Source organism: Eriocheir sinensis, chromosome 28 (genome assembly GCF_024679095.1).
Source record: "Eriocheir sinensis breed Jianghai 21 chromosome 28, ASM2467909v1, whole genome shotgun sequence".
Lineage (NCBI taxonomy): Eukaryota > Metazoa > Arthropoda > Malacostraca > Decapoda > Varunidae > Eriocheir > Eriocheir sinensis.
In genome coordinates, this window is record NC_066536.1 from 4,851,171 (window position 1) to 4,873,015 (window position 21,845).

At 42.6% G+C, this 21,845-nt stretch overlaps 2 protein-coding genes across 3 annotated transcripts in view; one reads left to right on the forward strand and one right to left on the reverse strand.

Annotated features, from left to right (window-relative positions):
- The window catches only part of LOC127004391 (histamine H1 receptor-like), a 302,097-nt gene that overhangs the window by 230,054 nt on the left and 50,198 nt on the right, over positions 1–21,845 (reverse strand). Inside the window, exon 2 of the mRNA XM_050872035.1 lies at positions 4,826–4,949. The gene's annotated coding sequence lies outside the window, so the exon portion shown is untranslated. The remainder of the gene's footprint in view (positions 1–4,825; positions 4,950–21,845) is intronic.
- LOC127004392 (putative aldolase class 2 protein RP493) overlaps positions 6,352–21,845 on the forward strand; it is a 24,747-nt gene continuing 9,253 nt past the window's right edge. Inside the window, exon 1 of one of the 2 annotated variants that reach the window (XM_050872038.1) lies at positions 6,352–6,492. Coding sequence is in view for 1 of the 2 variants with exons in the window: in XM_050872037.1 (XP_050727994.1) it covers positions 6,458–6,492 (35 nt within the window). In the remaining variant the exon portion in view is untranslated. The remainder of the gene's footprint in view (positions 6,493–21,845) is intronic. The other variant, XM_050872037.1, reaches the window with a different exon arrangement.

Consider the following 21,845-nt stretch of genomic DNA (forward strand, 5'->3'; position numbering starts at 1 on the left):
ACTGGTGGAACCGGGAAGCAAAATACAAGTCTGCAGCCCCGACACATCTAAGACAGAGAATTCAGGATATCAGGAATACAATGCATAGATGACTAAAATAAATCAGGTCTGCCTAACGGACTGAATTAGTCAACAACAATAAAGTTTACGAAAACAATAGTGCCATTCGGTTACATTTGAATCATTATGGGAGAACAGTCCAGGATGAGAATGAACCATGCATGATTACGCTGCCGCTGCCGTGGAAAGGAATTAAGGTTCAACTTGTGTGTTAACATTCTCTGCGATGAATATTTCAAACGGTCGAGTTCCAGGCACGAACAACTCTCGGGAGAAAACTCCTTTGGAACATCTCACTGAGGATTGCATTTTTTAGCATAAATACTTAGTTAGTCTAGAACTCTAGATGATAATGAAATTTTGGAACGTTGCTGTGCTGTGAATGAGATGCATTAAACTGAATTTTATATAACAGGCAGAGAGTTCCGACAGTACGAAGAAGTTTAACATCACATGTCACATTTCCACCACGCAGAAAAGTAAATTTTCGAAAAAACCTTTCGACTAGCGCCGACTAATACTCAGCGGCCGGAAAACCAAATCAGGACTCAAGGACAGAAACCATGAAATATCGGACACAAATGACAGAAGTGAGGGATTCTGCAAGGACTTCATGTAGTTTTCTAGTTATTTCAAGATACTGAACGGCATTAAATTTTCATCAACGAACGCGAAATTCAAATGTTAACTTGAAATCGAGAGACACGAAGAATCTTCATCTCTTCAGATATATCTCACGCTGAATCATCCCGAAATACCGTGCACTGAACTTCTATTAGGGAGCGAAATCGACTCATAATCCCTCTTTTAGTATCTTTGGCTTTATCTTTGCATCCCACTTTTGGCACCAAACAGAGATTGCAGACAAATATCTGTTAAATGCTTCAGAGACAGATTGTCACAGACTAGAAGGAACAATTGAAGGAGAGCCTCATCAACATAGAAAAATAAATTAACCATTACCTGAACAAGTCGTTTGTCTATGTAGTAACAGAAAAGGAACTAACACATTCCTCTGGGGGCACACCAGAATGAGCATTAAGCATTCTACTATAACTAAACTCCACAGAAATACGATGGATGCGTCTCTTCAAAAACTGGCTCACGACCGCCCGGTTTTATGCTGCAAACTATTATCAAGAGGGGATCATGGTAGACACGACCACATCCCCTGAGAGAAGTCTAGCTCCATGGTCAACCACTGCCACCACCACCACCAATAACAACAACACCATCACCACAACCGTACCACCACTACCTACCACCATTTTGCCACCTTGACCACCAGCCTCTCCACAGCTTATTATCTACCGCAACTGATCACCACCACCTCCACTGCCACTAACTCCACCACCACCACCACGTTACCACCACCACTTGTATCACTTATATCAACAGAATCTTCATACACTTTCCTCCATCACTACTAACCACCACCACCACCACCACCCACCACTAACAGCATCACTATCACTCCCATCACTTCTTCCATCACCTTCACCAACAGCTGCTCCACCCACGACCTTTTATCCACCCTTACCGCTACCCTTAGTATTGAGAGTGAGAGGATTGAACTGGGAGCAGAACGTGACAAAACACAACCACCAACACCAGTCACTCCATACCATTACGACACTATTACCATAACATTACCATATCCTTCCCATAAGATTACCATACAATTGCCACGCTGCTCTCTTTGTCACTGTCACCACTCTTATCCCTCACCGTCATCATCATTCTCACCTCCAACGAGCAGCATCATTATCATCAAGTACCTCTCTCCATTTCCCTCTCCCTCTCCCTCTCCCTCTCTCTCGAATACACAGAGCAAAGGTCACACTAACCGAGGAAATTCCTATAAAAATAATCTTCCCTCGCGACCTTCAGACGGGAGAGAGAGCAGACGAACTCCACGAAGGACTCAAAGGCGTAATGGGTTCAGGGATAAAAACAATTAGAAAAAAAAACGGAAACGATTTAATGAAGAGATTATGGAACTGATCGAAGACAGATTATAATTGGTGATTAACTGAGATTTACTGCCGGAGAGGAGAGGATAAATACACTCATTAAGGAAAAAGGAACTGAGAAGGATGAGGAAGAGGAGGAGGAACAAGAGGAAGTAGGGAAAAAATGTGCGGGAGGAGCAGGAGGGGGAGGGGGAAAATGTGGAGGAGGAGGAGGAGGAGGACGAGGACGAGGACGAGGACGAGGAGGAGGAGAAGGACGAGGAGGACGAGGAGGAGGAGGAGGAGGAGGAGGACGAGGAGGACGAGGAGGACGAGGAGGAGGAGGAGGAGGAGGAGGAGGAGGAGGAGGAGGAGAAGGACGAGGAGGACGAGGAGGACGAGGAGGAGGAGGAGGAGGAGAGAAACAATGGGAGAGGCGAGGCAGAGATGGAGAAATAAAGGGAGAGATTACGTGAAGTGTGGAAACACGAAAATTAAGGCGCGTGACGCGTTGCAATTCTAGTAATGAAATAAAGCACCAACTTGTCAAAGGCAGATTGATAAGATTCTCTCTCTCTCTCTCTCTCTCTCTCTCTCTCTCTCTCTCTCTCTCTCTCTCTCTCTCTCTCTCTCTCTCTCTCTCTCTCTCTCTCTCTCTCTCTCTCTCTCTCTCTCTCTCTCTCCGCAATTTATGTACAAACTCACCGGAAAAAAAGTAAAAAATTAGGACAATATGAGAGAGAGAGAGAGAGAGAGATCAATCTAACACACACACACACACACACACATACACACACACACACACACACACACACACACACACACACACACACACACACACACACACACACACACACACACACACACACACACACACACACACACACACACACACACACACACACACACACACACACACACACACACACACACACACACACACACACACACACGTCGATTTAATTAATGTTCATATTATTGTCAGCATCCTCCTGTTCCTCCTCCTCCTCCTCCTCCTCCTCCTCCTCCTCCTCCTTCTCCTCCTCCTCCTCCGGACAAAGTTAGGGGTGACAGTCGTCTGATCTGCGTTATTACAGCTGAAGCAGGAAGTAATTAGACACAGTATCTCTCTCTCTCTCTCTCTCTCTCTCTCTCTCTCTCTCTCTCTCTCTCTCTCTCTCTCTCTCTCTCTCTCTCTCTCTCTCTCTCTCTCTCTCTCTCTCTCTCTCTCTCTCCATAAGGTAATTACTTCTCTAGTGCATGTTGCCAGATAAGGGTGATGTAATATCTAATGTGCATTTTGATATTACAGGACATCAAAAGTCCCTCTACGTGCTCCTGACAGGAAAATGATTGAGAAACTCACTCCAGATAAGAAAAATAAGGAGCGTAATCTTTTAATATAAACACAAAGCCTACAAAATATAAGACTCGACGTCACTCAAGTTCCGCCTCGCATTTCCTTTAATCTATGTTGGAAAAAAAAGTAAAGAGAACGTAAATTGATAAAGGGGGAGGCTTTTTTTCCACTCGAGGGTTGTTCCTGAAAAATTAAAGTGGTTTTCATCTCCCTGATAATATTGCACGTAATGTAATGACTTTTTTTTTTTTTGGGGGGGGGCTGCGACTCTGCCACAAGGAAGACCTAAAGCGTTATAAAGGGAGAGCGCTGCGACCCCACAACAAGGCATCGCAACAGTTCTACAAGAGATTTTTGCGTCACTATCACAATGAATTATACACGTGTCTTTTTTTTATATGCTGGCCCATAACATAGTGACGCGAGTGACTTTTATTTATAGTGGTGCCATAATATACCTTGCTGCGTCTCATTCTTATACGCGTGCGCTGATTGGAAGAGCAAAGTCACTATTTCTATATATGTCCCCAAAGATACCGTAGAAAATGTCACAGGAAAAAATAATGGAAATAAATGCGATTCTCAAGAGACCGAGGCAAACAAACGTATCTACTTACTAGAGTTTGATCACACACACACACACACACACACACACACACACACACACACACACACACACACACACACACACACACACACACACACTCCACTCCTCTATACTCTATTCAGGAGCAGCAAGTAGCGGGCTTTTTTTCTTTTTTTTTTTTTACGCCCTTGAACTGTCACCTTTGCTGTAAAACACACACACACACACACACACATACACACAAGACCAGAAAACCTCTGCCACAATACAGATTAATTAAACAGCCCTCAAGCGCCTTTCAATGAGGAAAATAATGTAAACTAAATACAAAGACTGAATATCACGCGTCATTAAGTTAAATACATAAACACCACCAGCCACAACGACCATACAGACAGTCGTGGTTATCAGAGGCAGACACAGACCACTTCCCGCGCTCAAATGGCTGCACAGGTAGGCATTATTATCAGCCCTCCACACCTGGCACGGGATGTTAATGTGTGTGTGTGTGTGTGTGTGTGTGTGTGTGTGTGTGTGTGTGTGTGTGTGTGTGTGTGTGTGTGTGTGTGTGTCTGACTTTCTGCCACCTACCTGCACGTCTGAATTTGTGCGTAGGTCTGTCTGTCAGTCTCTCAGTTTATGGAGAAGAGTATTTGCCTCTCCGTCTGTCTGCTTCTCTGTGTATCAATATATCTATCTATCTCTCTATCTTTGGTTTTGGCTGTGTTTCTGCTTAAATGTCTGTCTACCTACTATCCCCGTTTGTTCATCTGTGAAAACTCTGAAACCGTACTTATTTGTTTCTCTCATTCGTTTACATTTTTCATTCTGTACTGAACACAGGAAACACAGCTGAAAGTTGCTTACCATGATATCGGAGAGGCCAGGGGCGGGGAAGGAGCGCAGTTGTAACGGGCTTGAGGCAAGGCGACGACGAAGCGAAAGGGAAGGAATAACGAACCACACTGAATCGACACACTTCAACCTTGTCCTGTTAGGTGACAAAAAACAATCATTTATTAGGATTACCATTTGTATTGTTAAATTAATGGACGGTCACTGTTCTTCCCCTAAACCTATCAACAGTGGTGTTCCACAGGGCTCTGTCCTATCACCCACTCTCTTCCTGTTATTCATCAATGATCTTCTTTCCATAACAAACTGTCCTATCCACTCATACGCTGACGACTCCACTCTGCATTATTCAACTTCTTGCAACAGAAGACCATCTCAACAGGAATTACAAGACTCCAGAGTAGAGGCTACAGAACGCTTAACCTCAGACCTTGCTATCATTTCGAATTGGGGTAGAAGGAACCTCGTGTCCTTTAATGCCTCAAAAACCCAATATCTCCACCTATCAACTCGACACAATCTTCCAAACACCTATCCCTTGTTCATCGACAACACTCAGCTGTCTCCTTCTTCAACACTAAATATCCTCGGTCTGTCCTTAGCTCAAAATCTTGCTGGATACTTTACATTTCCTCTCTCACTAAATCAGCTTCCTCGAGGTCGGGCGTTCTGTATCGCCTCCGCCAGTTCTTCTCCCCGTATACAGGGGCCTTGTCCGCTCTCGTATGGAGTATACATCTGATGTGTGGGGGGCTCCACTCACACAGCTCTCCTGGACAGAGTAAAGTTTAAGGCTCTTCGTCTCATCAGCTCTCCTCCTCTTACTGACAGCCTTTTACCTCTTAAATCCCGCCGCCATGTCGCATCTCTTTCTATCTTCTATCGATATTTTCACGCTGACTGCTCTTCTGAACTTGTTAGCTGCATGCCTCACCCCCTCCCGCGGCCCCGCTGCACACGACTTTAAGCTCATCCCTATACTGTCCAAACCCCTTATGCAAGAGTTAACCAGCATCTCAATTCTTTCATCCCCTTCACTGGTAAACTCTGGAACAGCCTTCTTTCGTCTGTATTTCCTCCTGACAATAATTTGACCTCTTTCAAGAAGAGTGTATCAAGACACCTCTCCACCTGAAAATGACCTCTCTTTTGGCCACTCTGTACTAATCGCTAAATGAGAGCAACAGTTAACGGGCTTTTTTTTTACATCTTTTTGTTGCCCTTGAGTTGGTCTGTGCTGTAAAAAAAAAAAAAAAAATATATATATATATATATATATATATATATATATATATATATATATATATATATATATATATATATATATATATATATATATATATATATATATATATATATATATATATATATATATATATATATATATATATATATATATATATATATATATATATATATATATATGAATGCTAATAATTATGCATATATGATAGGAGATATTTGTAGAAATTTACAAGTTTTATGGAGAGTACGCATGTCGATGCTCGCTGTGACGTGTAAGCATTGGGCATTGTGGTGGTGGACTTACGTGGTCAGTCGCTAGCTGGTGGGCGCCTCGCATCTAGTGGACGCTTTGATTTCGTCGGAGGTGAAGTGTGCCTGTGCATGCATTAAGTGATTCTGATGGTGCTGAAGTGCAGCTTCTGTGTGTTCATAAGGTACGTCATTGTTATTATATGTGCAAATTGGGGAGAAGTGTGGGTTAACTTCATATCAAGGTACATTGTACCTTGTAATGTTTGGTATTTATATAGAATGTTGTTTTAGTAATGGTGTTAATGGTGCTGCCGGGCAGCTGTTAAGAGGGACCGACGAATCCGGGCAAGTCAGTGCCGATTCACGGGATTTCTACTGGGTGCCAGAGAGGAGGCATTGTTGTGACACGATTATTAAAGTTAATATGGATAGTTATCTGCGATATGGTGATAGTGTTGGTGTTAGTGTGGCCACATGGTGATAGTGTTGGTGTTTGTCTGGCCATATGGTGATAGTGTTGGTGTTTGTCTGGCCATGTGGTGATAGTGTTGGTGTTTGTCTGGCCATGTGGTGATAGTGTTGGTGTCAGTGTGGCCATATGGTGATAGTGTTGGTGTTTGTCTGGCCATGTGGTGATAGTGTTGGTGTTTGTCTGGCCATATGGTGATAGTGCTGGTGTTTGTCTGGCCATATGGTGATAGTGCTGGTGTTTGTCTGGCCATATGGTGATAGTGCTGGTGTTTGTCTGGCCATATGGTGATAGTGTTGGTGTCAGTGTGGCCATATGGTGAGAGTGCTGGTGTTTGTCTGGCCATGTGGTGATAGTGCTGGTGTTTGTCTGGCCATATGGTGATAGTGCTGGTGTTTGTCTGGCCATATGGTGATAGTGCTGGTGTTTGTCTGGCCATATGGTGATAGTGCTGGTGTTTGTCTGGCCATATGGTGAGAGTGCTGGTGTTTGTCTGGCCATATGGTGATAGTGCTGGTGTTTGTCTGGCCATATGGTGAGAGTGCTGGTGTTTGTCTGGCCATATGGTGATAGTGCTGGTGTTTGTCTGGCCATATGGTGATAGTGCTGGTGTTTGTCTGGCCATGTGGTGATAGTGTTGGTGTTTGTCTGGCCATGTGGTGATAGTGTTGGTGTTTGTCTGGCCATATGGTGATAGTGCTGGTGTTTGTCTGGCCATGTGGTGATAGTGTTGGTGTTTGTCTGGCCATGTGGTGATAGTGCTGGTGTTTGTCTGGCCATGTGGTGAGAGTGCTGGTGTTTGTCTGGCCATGTGGTGATAGTGTTGGTGTTTGTCTGGCCATGTGGTGAGAGTGCTGGTGTTTGTCTGGCCATGTGGTGATAGTGTTGGTGTTTGTCTGGCCATGTGGTGAGAGTGTTGGTGTTTGTCTGGCCATATGGTGATAGTGCTGGTGTTTGTCTGGCCATGTGGTGATAGTGTTGGTGTTTGTCTGGCCATGTGGTGATAGTGCTGGTGTTTGTCTGGCCATGTGGTGATAGTGTTGGTGTTTGTCTGGCCATGTGGTGATAGTGCTGGTGTTTGTCTGGCCATATGTTGACAGTGCTGGTGTTTGTGTGACAATATGGTGATAGTCTCACGAAAGAGAGAGAGAGAGAGAGATTGGAACAGATTACAACCATCAGTGATGCAGTCCACCTAGTTTGGACCTTAGGGCCTGTGTGGTCTGGTTATCTATGTAATTCTATGTATTTTTTTTTCTCTCTCTCTCTCTCTCTCTCTCTCTCTCTCTCTCTCTCTCTCTCTCTCTCTCTCTCTCTCTCTCTCTCTCTCTCTCTCTCTCTCTCTCTCTCTCTCTCTCACACACACACACACACACACACACACACACACACACACGACAGGTAAATGAGAAAAGAAAACAAATGGCAAGATAGGGATATGAGTATGATCACAGCCCTGCAGGTGGTTTCAGCCGTTTGGATATTAAAAACCACCCACTGGAAGGAGATAGATGCTGTGCTGGATAAAAGAACAAATTAGCTACTGCGGGCTTTTTTTTTTTTTTCTCTCTCTCTCCACTCTTTTTGTTGCCCTTGAGCCGTCTCCTTTGGTGTAAAAAATAAAATAACACGAGACGGGCAAGTACAAAGGAATAAAAACTGTGTACACCTAAAATTAATGAAAGATACAGAGACAGACAACGACGCCAAGCTTAATATCATTCCGAAAACACAATACTACAAACTGGTCCTTGGGTAATTATACACACACGGAGTTGATGAAGTTATTCTCGTGCGCTGGAACACAAAGAAGCACAAGGAGGGAAGGTAGATGAAGCCATAAAACTTTGATTAACTTAAGTGAATTAGCCATGGACGGGAAGAAGGTTAGACTGACCCTACGAAGAGCTCTTAATGCAATCCAACCCCAGGGTATTAGCGCGATACATGTGTGAGGCGAGGGTGTGAGGGAAGGTTTAGAGTGGGCGCAGAGGAGAAGGTGACATGCTACTAAAACGCTGTGAGACTTGTAAATATCATGGAGCGAGTGTGTAGAGAGGGTTAAGGGAGGAAGCAGAGGCGGAAGAGGAGATGGTGACATGCTACTGAACACCTCTGAGACTTGTTAATATCATGGAGTGAGTGTGTAGAGAGTTGAAACTTGTGAATATGCTGGAGGATTTCAAATTAGGCGGCAAGAAAAAAATATAAATGACCTAAACAACCGTGAGACTTCTTAATAACATGGACAAAGAAAACTAAGCAGCTGAGACTTGTGAATACGATGGAACGTTTCAAATTAGGTGAGAAAAAAATTTAAAGAACTAAACAACAGTGAGACTTGTTAATGGCATGGACAGCTTCGAAGTAGGTACAAAAAAAGACAAAGAAAACTAAACAGCAAAGACTTGTGAATACGATGGAACGCTTCAATTTATGGGAGAAAAAATAGAGCTAGAAAAGAAAGTGAATTACAGGAAGCAAATTAGGCGATGGTAATGTGATAAAACGATGACCAAGCGGGACGAAAGGAAATAATGATGAGAGCTGAGGATCGGAATACTGAATAAGAGAGAAAATCAAAAGTTGCATGAGTTTGGGAACGAGGAGAATGAGGACAAGGACGCGGACGAGGACGAGGAGAAATAGAACGAGAAAGAACAAAATGAGAAAGAATAAAAGAATGAACGTAGATGTGTGGGATAGAAGAAGCAAGGAATAGATGGTCAGGTAAAGTGAGGTGGTATTACAGAAACTAAATGACAGAAAACACGAAATTGCTACATGGGAATACAAAACAAAAACATAAAAGAACATAATGAAAAAGAATAAACGAATGGATGAATATGTGTGGGATAGAAGAAGCAAGGAAGGGTTAGTCAGGTAAAGTGAGGTTGTAATACAGTAACTAAAAGGAAGAAAACACAAAATTGCAAGACGGAAATATGAAACAAAAACATAAAACTCTACGGTATGTTTACTTGCGTGAATATAGAAGAACATTAACTGGAAAGAAGAAATACATAGACGTTGCAAGGTGAGACGATAAACAAATTATAGGATAAGGTAGAGCAATATGAAAACTCCGAAAGCCCTAATTAACAAGAGACAGACAGGTCGATGATGAAAAATAATGCTCCCCCGATAAAAAAAGATCTGAGAGGGGAAAGGAAAGGAAAGGGTGCCTGATTATATAGTTAAAGAAGGTACACAACTTTTTTTTCTCATGCCATAATTAATACGTTGTTCTTCCCCTTCTCACTCTCATTCTTCCCTCCTTCCCTCCTCGCTAACGTCCGTCTTTCCTTTTCACACCCCATTCCTTTCTTTCTTCCTTTATCCGTTCCAACATCATGGCTCTATCATCTTTGCCTCTCCTTCACTCCTTCCTTTCTTACTCTCTCCTCCATCTTCCTCCCTTAATTCCCTCTATTACTCAAGTTTACGGTAATCTTCCTTTTTTCTGTTTTCATTCACTGGAAAGGAAATTGAGAGGAGATGGAGAAGAAAGACAACGAGGAGGAGGAGGAGGACGAACAGGAAGACGAGAACGAGAGGAGGAGGAGGACTTAAATGAGCGGGTATAAAATGGAGCATAAACAGGAAATTTGGATGAAAGCAAATGACATGAAGCGATGATAGAATTTTGACAATAAGATCGTTAAGAGGGTTATTTAACGAAGGAAATACAAAAGGGGGGAGAAGAAGAAGACGAAGACGAAGAAGAAGAAGAAGACGAAGAAGAAGAAGAAGAAGAAGAAGAAGAAGACGAAGAAGAAGACGAAGACGAAGACGAAGACAATGAAGACGAAAAGGAAGATGAAGACGAAAAGGAAGATAAATATGAAAAGAAAGATGAAGATGAAAAGGAAGATGAAAAGGGAGAAAAGGAAGAGAATAGTCAGAGATAACAAGAGGAACTCACTCCCCAATAGAATTTCAATAGTTAAATGAGGGCAAAATCCACGTTGGGAAGAGAAAGATAAGAAAGAGAAGGAGGAAGAAGACAAGAAGGACGGAGAGAAGAACGAGCACGAAGAGAAACGAAAGGAGAAAGAATATAAGGAGATAGAATAAAAGGGAAGAAGAGATGAAATGACTGAAAAAAGCGGTAACTGAAGGAGAAACAGGAGAACGAAAGATAAAAAGAAAAGAAAGAGAAGAAGGAGGACGAGGGCAAGAAAGAAGAGATGAAATACTGAAAAGAAGTAACAAAAGAAGAAAAAGAACTAAAAACAAAAGGAAAAAGAAGGAGGAGGAGTAGGAACCAGACACAGTATAGGAATTGGATGGAGGTAAATTAGTGGAGAGCAAGTTGCCGGCCGCTCTCAGTTAATTATCAGCCTCGGCCACTAAACACAGGGAGTGCAAATGGCCAATTATGTCTCGTGCTTATGAACTACAACATGCTCCTCCTCCTCCTCCTCCTCTTACTCCTACTCCTATTTTAACGGGTATGCCCCACTTACTCTTAGCAATCACCACCTTCCTCTTCCTCCTCCTCCTCCTCCTCCTCCTTCTCCTCCTCCTCCTCCTCGTCCTCTTCCTCCTACTGCTATACCTGTTAATCTTCATCCAACACACGTAAAAATCACGTTCATATTTACTTTCCAACGACACGTGTGAAATTTTACCTTCCCCAAACCTACGCGCATCATACGACTCGGGTGTTTATATCTCGCCTTTTGTACAGTTCGTGAGACTTAGCTGAGGACAGACAACATCCAGGACGCAATCAAGACGGTTTTTTGTAAGCTACTCACCCATGTTTCTCACGTCGCCACTTTTCCACTCTCCTCTTTGTTCCACCTTCCTCTCCTTTATATTTCCTTTCCTATTGCTGTTCATCCTCCCTCTTCATCCTTTGCCTCCTTCATCTTTATTTCTTCATTGTTTTTTGTTACCTGCTCATTCATGTTCCTGCCGTCCCCAGTTTTCCACTCTTCCCTTTGCTCAGCTTCCCCTCCTGCATAGTTTCATCCTTATTGCTATTCATCCTCCCTCTTCATCCTTTGCCTCCTTCATCTTTATTTCTTCATTGTTTTTTGTTCCCTGCTCATCCACGTTCCTGCCGTTCCCAGTTTTCCACTCTTCCCTTTGCTCACCTTCCCCTCCTTCATAATACCATCCTCCCTCTTCATCCTTTGCCTCCTTCATCTTTATTTCTCCATTGTTAATCATCCTCCCTCTTCATCCTTTTACCTCTTCCATCTTCTCCTTTGCTATTCATCCTCTTTATCATCCCTTAACTCCATCTTTCTTTCTTTATTGCTATTTATAATTCTTTTCATCCTTTACCTCCTCCATCTTTCCTTCTCACATTTACCTCCACCTTCATTTTTTTTCCTTCATTTCCTTTCTCTCATGTTTTGCGGTGCCTCTTCCTTCTATACTTCCTCCTACAACATTACTTTTCCTCCTTACTCTGTTTTGCTAATCCTCCTCCTCCTCTTTTTTTTAACCTTTATCTACATGCCGCCTCCCTCTCCTTACCTTAATGGAGGAGGATATACTATTCCTCCTCCTCCTCCTCCTCCTCCTCCTCCTCCTCCTCCTCTCTTTACCTTCTTCATATGTCCTTCCGTTCCCTTCTTGATCATTCTCCTCATCCTCCTCACCCTTTATTTCTTCGTACGTTTTCCTTCATATCTTTATTTTAATGTTTTGCTGTGAAGGAGGGAGATGGAAAAGAATAATAAAAATCGAAAATAAGGAAGAAAGAATTAACGAGAAATGAGAAAAGGAAGAAATAAAAAGAAGAAATAATATAAAAATGAAAAGGGAGGCTGAAAAGAAGGAGGAGGAGGAGGAGGAGGAGGAGGAGGAGGAAGATCAAGGTGACGATCAGGAGTGAAAACGAGAACGAGGACGAAGGGAAGAACAATACAAAGAAGAGAAAGCCGAAGGACAAGAAAAAAAGAACGAAACAACGAAAAAGAGAAACAAGGGGAAATGGATGGAAGAGGACAAAGGAGAGCGAGGCGTACAATAAAACAAAGAGCAGTGAAGAAGAAAATAAGATAAAGATGAGGAAGAAAGGGAACAGGGAAAGAAGAAAATAATGAAAATAAGAAAATAGAAGGTGGCTGGACGAGAAAATAGCAAGAACGAGGAAGAACAAAACTAATAAGAAGAAGAGCAGGAGGAGGGCCAGGGAGGAGGAGACAATACAAGAGGCTGGAGAAGAACAGTATGAAGGCTAAAGAGGAGGAGGGGGAGGAATGGGAGAAATAAAAATGAAAAATTTAGAGATCAGGAGTAATGACAAGATGTGGGACAGGAAGGAGAAAAATAAGAGAAAAATAGCAAAATTAATCACGAGAAGCAGCAGAAAGAACGAGGAGGGGGGGAAGGAAACATGGAAACATAGAAACTTGGATACACGGGCGACAAAAAGCCTGTTGGCTCATTACAAGGTTGCCCACTCAAGTGATTTAATCTGCTCGACAGTCACTGATGTGCCTGCAAAGCAGATGAATGCACTACGTATGCACGTCCGGTTGACTTCTGTCGCTACGAAGTAACGGTCGATTCGATTTTCAAAGGAGTCGATTTTTTTTTTGCAGAAACTACTTAAGGAAGGTTGTTCCAATGGCGGATGATTCGGTTTGAGAAGAAATTCCCGCCAATATGTGTACTAGATCGCCTCATTGAATATGAAGACCGTTATTTGTAGTTCTTGGGTTGCAACTTAGAAAAAAAAATGGGAGTGAATGGGTGCCAATGCAACAAGGAAGGGAGACAGCCCTTACAATTGTTGCCTCGACCCGGTATGAGGGACCAGGAGAAAATTAAATCGTTTCTCTGTCAAGACTCGAGGAGGAGGAGGAGGAGGAGGAGGAGGAGGAGGAGGAGACATGGAAACATGGAAACATGGAATGACAGGTGACAGAAAGCCAATTAGCTCATTACGAGGTTGCCTGCTGTAGAGCCATTCTGCATTGCAGTCACTTGGTGCCTGCAGAGCAGCTCAAGGCATTTCGGTGCGTATTTTCAGATTATTCCTGTTGTCACGAAGTGAAGTTGTCGATGCGATTTTCGAAGTTGATGGTTTCTGCACTTACTACTTCAGCAGGGAGGTCGTTCCAGTGGCGTATGACTCGGTTAGAGAAGAAACTCCTACCAATGTCTGTTGCATTGCTTCTCTTGAATGGGCGGGCCGTTGTTCCTAGTTCTTGAGTTGGTCTGTAGCTCAAAGAGTTTGGAGTGGTCGACGTTACTGAAGTTTTTTAGGGACTTGAAGACCTGAATCATATCACCCCGCAAGGGTGGAATCATTTTCGTAGCGCGTCGCTGGATTCTTTCTAATAATTCAATGTCTTTTCTGAATTGTACCGCAAACTCGAGGTGAGTTGTATAAGGATAACATTACTTCCGGCGTCTTATATTCGAAGTTTCTTGATATAAACCCGAGCATAGTGTTGGCTTTGTTATATGCTTTTTTAGTGTTTTGCGTGTTTTAGGTCACTGCTGATAGTGACTCCAAGGAGGAGGAGAAGGAGGAAGAGGAGAAAGAGGAGGAGGAGGAGGAGGAGGAGGAGGAGGAGGAGCCAACAACAAAAGAAGCGTAAAAGGAATAGTAGGAAGAAGACGAGGAGCAAGTTACAAAGAGGAAAAATAATTAGGAGGCGGCGCGACGTAAAAATTGTTCAGATGTATTATTGTGTCGCTTCGTATTTTTCCCGCCGCGCCTCATCCTCGGCGGGGCTCGAGGCGTGGCGGAGGAGCTTCGTTTAACTTCCTTCTCCTCCTTCATAAAGGCTCGAGACAACAATCATAAGAGCTGCCTGCCTTCCTTGCTGCTTTGGTTCCTACTCACTTACTCTTATATTCACTTCTTAAATCATTCCGTTGTTGTTGCTGTTGTTGTTTTTTTGACAGTAAAGCTTAGCGGCGCAAATAAATAAATAAGTAAAAGAACCCCGCTAATCACTGCTCCTATAGAAAAAAAGTAGAAATGAGTGGACAAAAGAGAGGTCAAGTTCGGATGGAGAGGCGTCTTGACTCATTAAAGAAGTTGTTAGTTTATATTTTTGTCCAGTCATCCATTTAGTTATTCACTCATCCACTTATTATTTCATTTGTACGCAGTTACTTATTTTTCCTTTCAATCTTTATTCCTTTCTTGGTCCTCTTATCAATTCTCTTTCATTCATTCATCCTCTTATTTCGTGGTTGATTGATTGGTTGTATATTTATTTATTCATTCATTCATTCATTTATTTGTTAGTTCATTCGTTCATTCTTTAACTCCTTCATCATTTATTCACTCATTGATTCGTATCATCATTCGTACATATGCTTTTCGTTTTTATCCTTCAACGTTTATTTCCTTTAATTTATTCATTATTACATTTATTCATGCAGTTCCTCATCCATTTATTCATCTGATCTCACTCATCCATTCATTCGTTAGCTCTTGGCATATGTCATCTATACGTTTTGGGTTTCTCGGTGACTTCAAAATAACAAGACATCATTATTTTACTCAGCCGGAACAAGAATATTTAAGTACATCTAAAAAAAATACAGTATGCCACTACTCCCGCGCTCTAAATATTTCTCTGGCTTTATTGCAATGTCCGTTTTTTAATTTAGCTCCTCGTGTATTAAAGTTTCAGATCACAATCAACGAACGCATTTTTTCCTTTTGCAAAAGTATTTGTTTTTAGGTTAACTGCTCCATCTCGTGTCTTTTCGGTACAGTCATTATTATTATTATTATTTGGCCTGAAGTCACTGCTTTTCATATCCCATTTTGTATTTCCTCGTTTCTAGCAACATATATTTTTTTTCTCTTTCCTCTGGAAGAGTTTAAACATTTTTTTTTAATCCTCCCCCAAGTCCTGAGACCCCGGTCTATTGTCTGACGCCAGTATTATTATCAGGGGTGTGGAGTCGGAGTCGGAGGAGTCGGGTACTTTTGGCCGGAGTCGGAGTCGGAAAAAATACCTCCGACTCCGACTCCTTTACGATATAATTTATTGTGTAATACAGTTGTGTGATTTTTTTAATCGTGCTGCCAATAGCGCCTAAAGGGTTTCTTGAATGGCCTGTTTGGCAATCCCAGTCCGTTACTAGCGTGATATATGACTGCCAAACCAGATTTGCTACTTGGTGGGGAATTCCCACAAATTACTGGGAGAAATTACCTTTTATGGGAGCTCTTGTTGGCGGATATCTCTGGCAAGTCACCGGCGGTAGACGGGCGACCATATACGATTTTCGATTTCTACGACCGGCGACTGCAGCAGGTCGGTCGGCGGTAGACCGCCGGCCAACCGGCGGCACATCGACGAGCAAGCACTTTCTTTGCATTTACATATAATTATAATTACCTCATAAACAGCTTCGTACCTAAAGTCATTCGTGTGCATAAAACACTCTCTCTCTCTCTCTCTCTCTCTCTCTCTCTCTCTCTCTCTCTCTCTCTCTCTCTCTCTCTCTCTCTCTCTCTCTCTCTCTCTCTCTCTCTCTCTCTCTCTCTCTCTCTCTCTCTCTCTCTCTCTCTCTCTCTCTCTCTCTCTCTCTCTCTCTCTCTCTTACAGAATGTTTATTTCGTTACTCCTCCGTCTAATTACACGTCTCAACCTTTTGTATAAACACTTTCACTACAGTGCATTGCCTTTCGTCATATTTCATCTTGTCTTACACAACACATAATTCTTTCTTTTCCTTCTCTTGCAGAATTTTCTTTTCTTACCCTTTCACCAACTCCTTTTGTACGAATGCATTCCAATTATTGCTCTTTTTTCAAATTTCTTTCACTTCCTCCCTTTCATTCGGGGGCGAGGAGAGGTCAAGGGTCTGAGGCAATTCTGGCATCAGTGTGGCGTCGGCCGTGAGAGAGGGAGGAGAATGCTTTTTTTTTTCTTCCTTCCTCTTCGCCTGAGATGAAGGAGCGGCGCTTTAATTTGCAGGGAAAGTGATTGTAGTGGAAGATAGGAGGGAAAAAATAGGAAGAGGAGGAAGAAGCGGGGAAGGGGGGAAGGAAAGTGGAGAGGAGGGGTCGGAGTTGGAAGGAGAGGAAGAGAAGTAGGGAGGAGATGAAAACAATAAGAGGAGGAGGAGGAAGAGGAAGATGTAAGTGGCAGACAGATGTTCGGTTCGATTGGAAGAGGCGACTCTTCACCCTAATGGGAGAGAGAGAGAGAGAGAGAGAGAGAGAGAGAGAGAGAGAGAGAGAGAGAGATTCAAACCATCCACTTGACATTATATGAAGGAACTATTCCATGTATTTTCTCTCTCTCTCTCTCTCTCTCTCTCTCTCTCTCTCTCTCTCTCTCTCTCCATATCAGTCAATATATCTATTTATTTATTCATCAACATATCTATCGGTAATTTCTGTTCAGGCGTTCATCATTCTTATTTTACGTTTATCAACCATTCCATCGATTTACCTATCGTTATCTGTCTATTAGTCCATACGTCTTATATATCTGTCTATCATGCTATTCATATAATTCTATCAATCAATCCAGCTCTACCAATGTCTATTAAGCTGTCTATCCTATGCATCCTTTCTCTATCGATCCGTCTTTAACTTTTCTCATCAGGAAGGAAATTAACGGTGCCAGTCAAGATTATGATATTTATCTTAATCTTAACATCTTTAATGACTCGATAAAGAGTTTAACTCTCTCTCTCTCTCTCTCTCTCTCTCTCTCTCTCTCTCTCTCTCTCTCTCTCTCTCTCTCTCTCTCTCTCTCTCTCTCTCTCTCTCTCTCTCTCTCTCCTAAACTTTATAAACTCATTTATTTTTTTATGACTGGCACGAACAAAATTTTCCTGTTTATCTTCAAGTTTTACCCGAAATACCACCACCACCAACGCCACCATCACCACCACCAACACCAACAACAAAAACAGCAAACAACAACAGCAACAACAACAATAACAATATCAACTACAATATCAACACCACTAACACCAACAAGACCTCCAACAACAACATGCAAGTACGAAGTACGAAGTACATACAAGTGCTCCTTTAAGAATCGCAATGCTGCGTCGGGAGTGAACTGAATGTGTCCACGAGTATGTACACAGGTGCTTTTATCCTTTCCCTATGTCACTCCTGTGGGTTACGGATTGATTAAATCACTGTAAGTAGGCAGCCTCGCAATGAGCCAATATTCTTTCTGCTGCCTGCTCGTAAATGTTTCCATGTTCCTTTTCCTCCTCCCCCTCCCCCTCTCTCCCTCTTCTGCTCCTGCTCCTCTTCCTCCTCCTCGATCACATCGCATCGCATCGACCGCTACTTTATTGCGTCAAGAGTGATTTGAGCATACGTACCGCAGCGCTTTGATCTGCTCGCCACCAATGAAGTGCCTGTCGAGCAGATTAAATCACTATACCGGGAATCCTCGTTATGAGCCTTGCTGCTACCCGTCTTTTCATCTCCATATTTACTCCTTTTCCCCCTCCCCCTTCTCCTCCTCCTCTTCCTCCTCCTAAACGTAAAGACAACCCGTTCTGAGGAACTGCTTGAGAAATACCGCCGCATGATCAAGCAGTATATACGTAAAACGGATGCCAGTAACATCATAATCTCAGGGATCCTCCCGAGGGTCGGGGCCGAATCTAGCTTTTACAGTAAGGCCTTCAGCACAAACAATAGACTTCAGTCCCTTTGCTCACAAGAAAACGTCCAATTCGCTAACTTGTGGAACTTCCTCTTCCCTACTGTTACCACACACAACCACTACTACTACTGGCATTACTACTACCACCACCACCACAATCATGCGTTCTACCATTACCGCTATCTGTCTTTCCCAGCGCCAATCCACCTTTCTCCCTTCCCTTCCCTTCCATTCCTTCCCTCCAATCCCGTCCGTTCCCTTCCCTCCCTCCATTCCCTCCCTTCCCCTTCCCTTCACAGGCAAGTAATCAGTCTTTGTAACACGTCTCTCTCTCTCTAATGTTCTCGCCTTTATGTTATACACACACACACACACACACACACACACACACACGAGAGAGAGAGAGAGAGAGAGAGAGAGAGAGAGAGAGAGAGAGAGAGAGAGAGAGAGAGAGAGAGAGAGAGAGAGAGAGAGAGAGAGAGAGAGAGAGATATGGAGGAGAAAGCAAAAGAAAATGGAGCAAAATAATGAATAAAGGAAAAAAGAAAGAAAGGAAATGGGGAAAAAAATAATGCGATGGGAAGAATGGAAAATGAAAAGAGGGAAAAGAAAAGAAAGAATACAAAATCAGAGGAAAGAAAGAGAAATGGAAAAAAGGAAACTTCATGCGAGAAAGGAAATTAAGAAAAATAAAGAATAAAAATAGAAAGGAAAGGAAAGGACAAGGAAGAGAAGGGGAGGAAAGGGAAGGGAAAGGAAGGAAACGAATGAAAGGGAAGGGAAGGGAATGGAGGAGAAGGGAAGCGAGTGGAAGGGTAAGGAAGAGAAGGGAAGGGAAAGGAAGATATAGGAAGGGAAGGGAAGGGGAGAGATAGGAAGGGAAGGGAAGGGAAAGGAAGATATAGGAAGGGAAGGGAAGGGAAAGGAAGATATAGGAAGGGAAGGGAAGGGAAAGGAAGATATAGGAAGAGAAGGGAACGGAAAGGAAGATATAGGAAGAGAAGGAAAGGGAAAGGAAGATATAGGAAGGGAAGGGAAGGAAAGGAAAGGAAAGATAGAGAAAGGAAAGGTAAGGAATGGCAGAAAAAGGAATAACAAGACAGGAATAGGAATTAAGGCAACGGTGAGTAAAAGAGGAAGTGCAATTACAAGGCAAAATTTAATTACGTGAAAGACAAGAAGAAAATTAACAGTGACAATTAATATGCAGAGGAAGGAGGAAGAGGAAGGAGCAGGAGGAAAAGTAAACAAATTAGGAAAGAGAGAGAGAGAGAGAGAGAGAGAGTCACTGAATACAGAAGGCTTCCTATGAATGTTGGATGAGGGTCTCTCTCTCTCTCTCTCTCTCTCTCTCTCTCTCTCTCTCTCTCTCTCTCTCTCTCTCTCTCTCTCTCTCTCTCTCTCTCTCTCACCTCAAGAGACGAATTGAGGGAACATGAGGCAGAAAAGGCAAAAGAATGAAAGACACGCGAAGAAAACAAAGATAAATGGCTGTGAACTGGAATATTATGAGATAGATATAATTATTGAAGAGCGGAAGAGGAGGACCAAGGACACACACACACACACACACACACACACACACACACACACACACACACACCACATGCACATTCACAAAGGCTTTTCGGCAGAAACTCACACACCTATTCACCGTTAATCAGAAAGACAACTAAAAAAATAAGAAAAAGAAATATCAGCAAAAAATAAATGTTACAAGAAAAATAAATCTAATATGTGAATGGTATACGGATAGAGCTATGTATAGCCAGCGAAATAATTATAATAAAAGAAAAAAAAAGAAAAAAATATGAAATGGAAGCGGTAGAAGGACAAACGTAAATTCAACTATGATATTAGAATTCCAAGGATAAAGAGGATTTAGGAGGAAGCGAGGGAGAAGGGGAAAATGAGAAATACAAACATGGAATAGAAAAACAAACAGTCGGAGGAGGAAAATAATGCGCAGTGACCCAAAGACGTGATGAGGAAGCTGATAAGGAAGGGTATTTGTTACCAAGGACTGGAGTTGAAAGAAAAAAAGCGCGGGAGAGGGAGAAACAAGTACAATAATAGGGAAATGTCTACGTACGCCTCGGTCAGAGTGGTACTCGGTTTACTCGGTTCTTGGAATTCAATTACTTGATCGGTTAAATCGATAAGATTTATATACATCATTGATCAAATTAGAAAAAAATATTTCGATGAGAGAGAAAAGAATTAAGCTAGCATTACGCCATACATAACACCCACAAAAACACTAACTTCATCAATCGCATCCCTGATACTTGAACAGCATCTTCAAGTATCTCTGGACCCCGTAAGAAGAATGTAAGATCCCACATTATTATGTAAAACTGACAAGACAGGAAAAGAATAAAATGGTAAAGTGGCAGCTCAACTGTAGTGCGCCTCGCTCTCTCAGTGATCCGGGACTCCCACTGCAATGTATTAGCCTTTTCCTTGGTGGTGATGCCAACTACGTTTCAGTCGCTTCCAAAGGTTTCAGGTATTAGATACACACCGTGAAAAAAATAGGCGACAGTTTGCGTACAGAATATAAGGTCTAGGTTATCAATGAAGATCACGAGTAAACAAAGCTTCTAAATTGTGTGAAATAATGGAGTGTTGCACCTGACGTAGCCTCAAAACCTCCCTTATTAGGACAGGAAGCAACAGAGTAAAACGTAGCAGGTAAAAAGCCGCTCGAGACAAGCTAACAGTGACTACTGCACGCTTTGATAATAATCTAGCAGGACCCTCGTTTGTTTAGTCGCCTGTCAACTGTGACGAAAATATCTGGTGAGATATGACGTTGAATCTAATTACAAACACTGCAGAGGCTGTTATTAATTATCCAATTAGAATTATAATTGCTAGTGCTAGTACTGCTAGTACTACAACACCATCTACTAGCTTCTATTGCAACTACTACCTACTAATACTGCTACCACTATCACTACTACTACTACTACTACTACTACTACTACTACGACTACTACTACTACTTGTATGGAGAATGCATCTCACGTGTGTGGGGGGGGTCTCCATTCACACAGCTCTTCTGGACAGCTCTTCGTCTCATCAACTCTCCTCCTCTTACTGACAGCATTCTACCTCTTAAATTCCGCGGCCATGTTGCTTCTCTTTCTATCTTCTATCGATATGTTCATGCTGACTGATCTTCTGAGCTTGCTAACCGCATACCTCCCCCCCCCCCCTCCCACGGCCCCGCTGCACACGACTTTCTACTCATGCTCATCCTTATACTGTCCAAAAACCTTATGCAAGAGTTAACCAGCACCGCAAATCTTTCATCCATTTCACTGGTAAACTCTGAAACAGTCTTCCTTCGTCTGTATTTCCTCCTGCCTATGACTTGACCTCTTTCAAGAAGAGTGTATCAAGACACCTCTCCACCCGGAATTGGCCTCTCTTTTGGCTACACTTTACTTTTTACTTCTGTTTTTAGCGGCGAGTA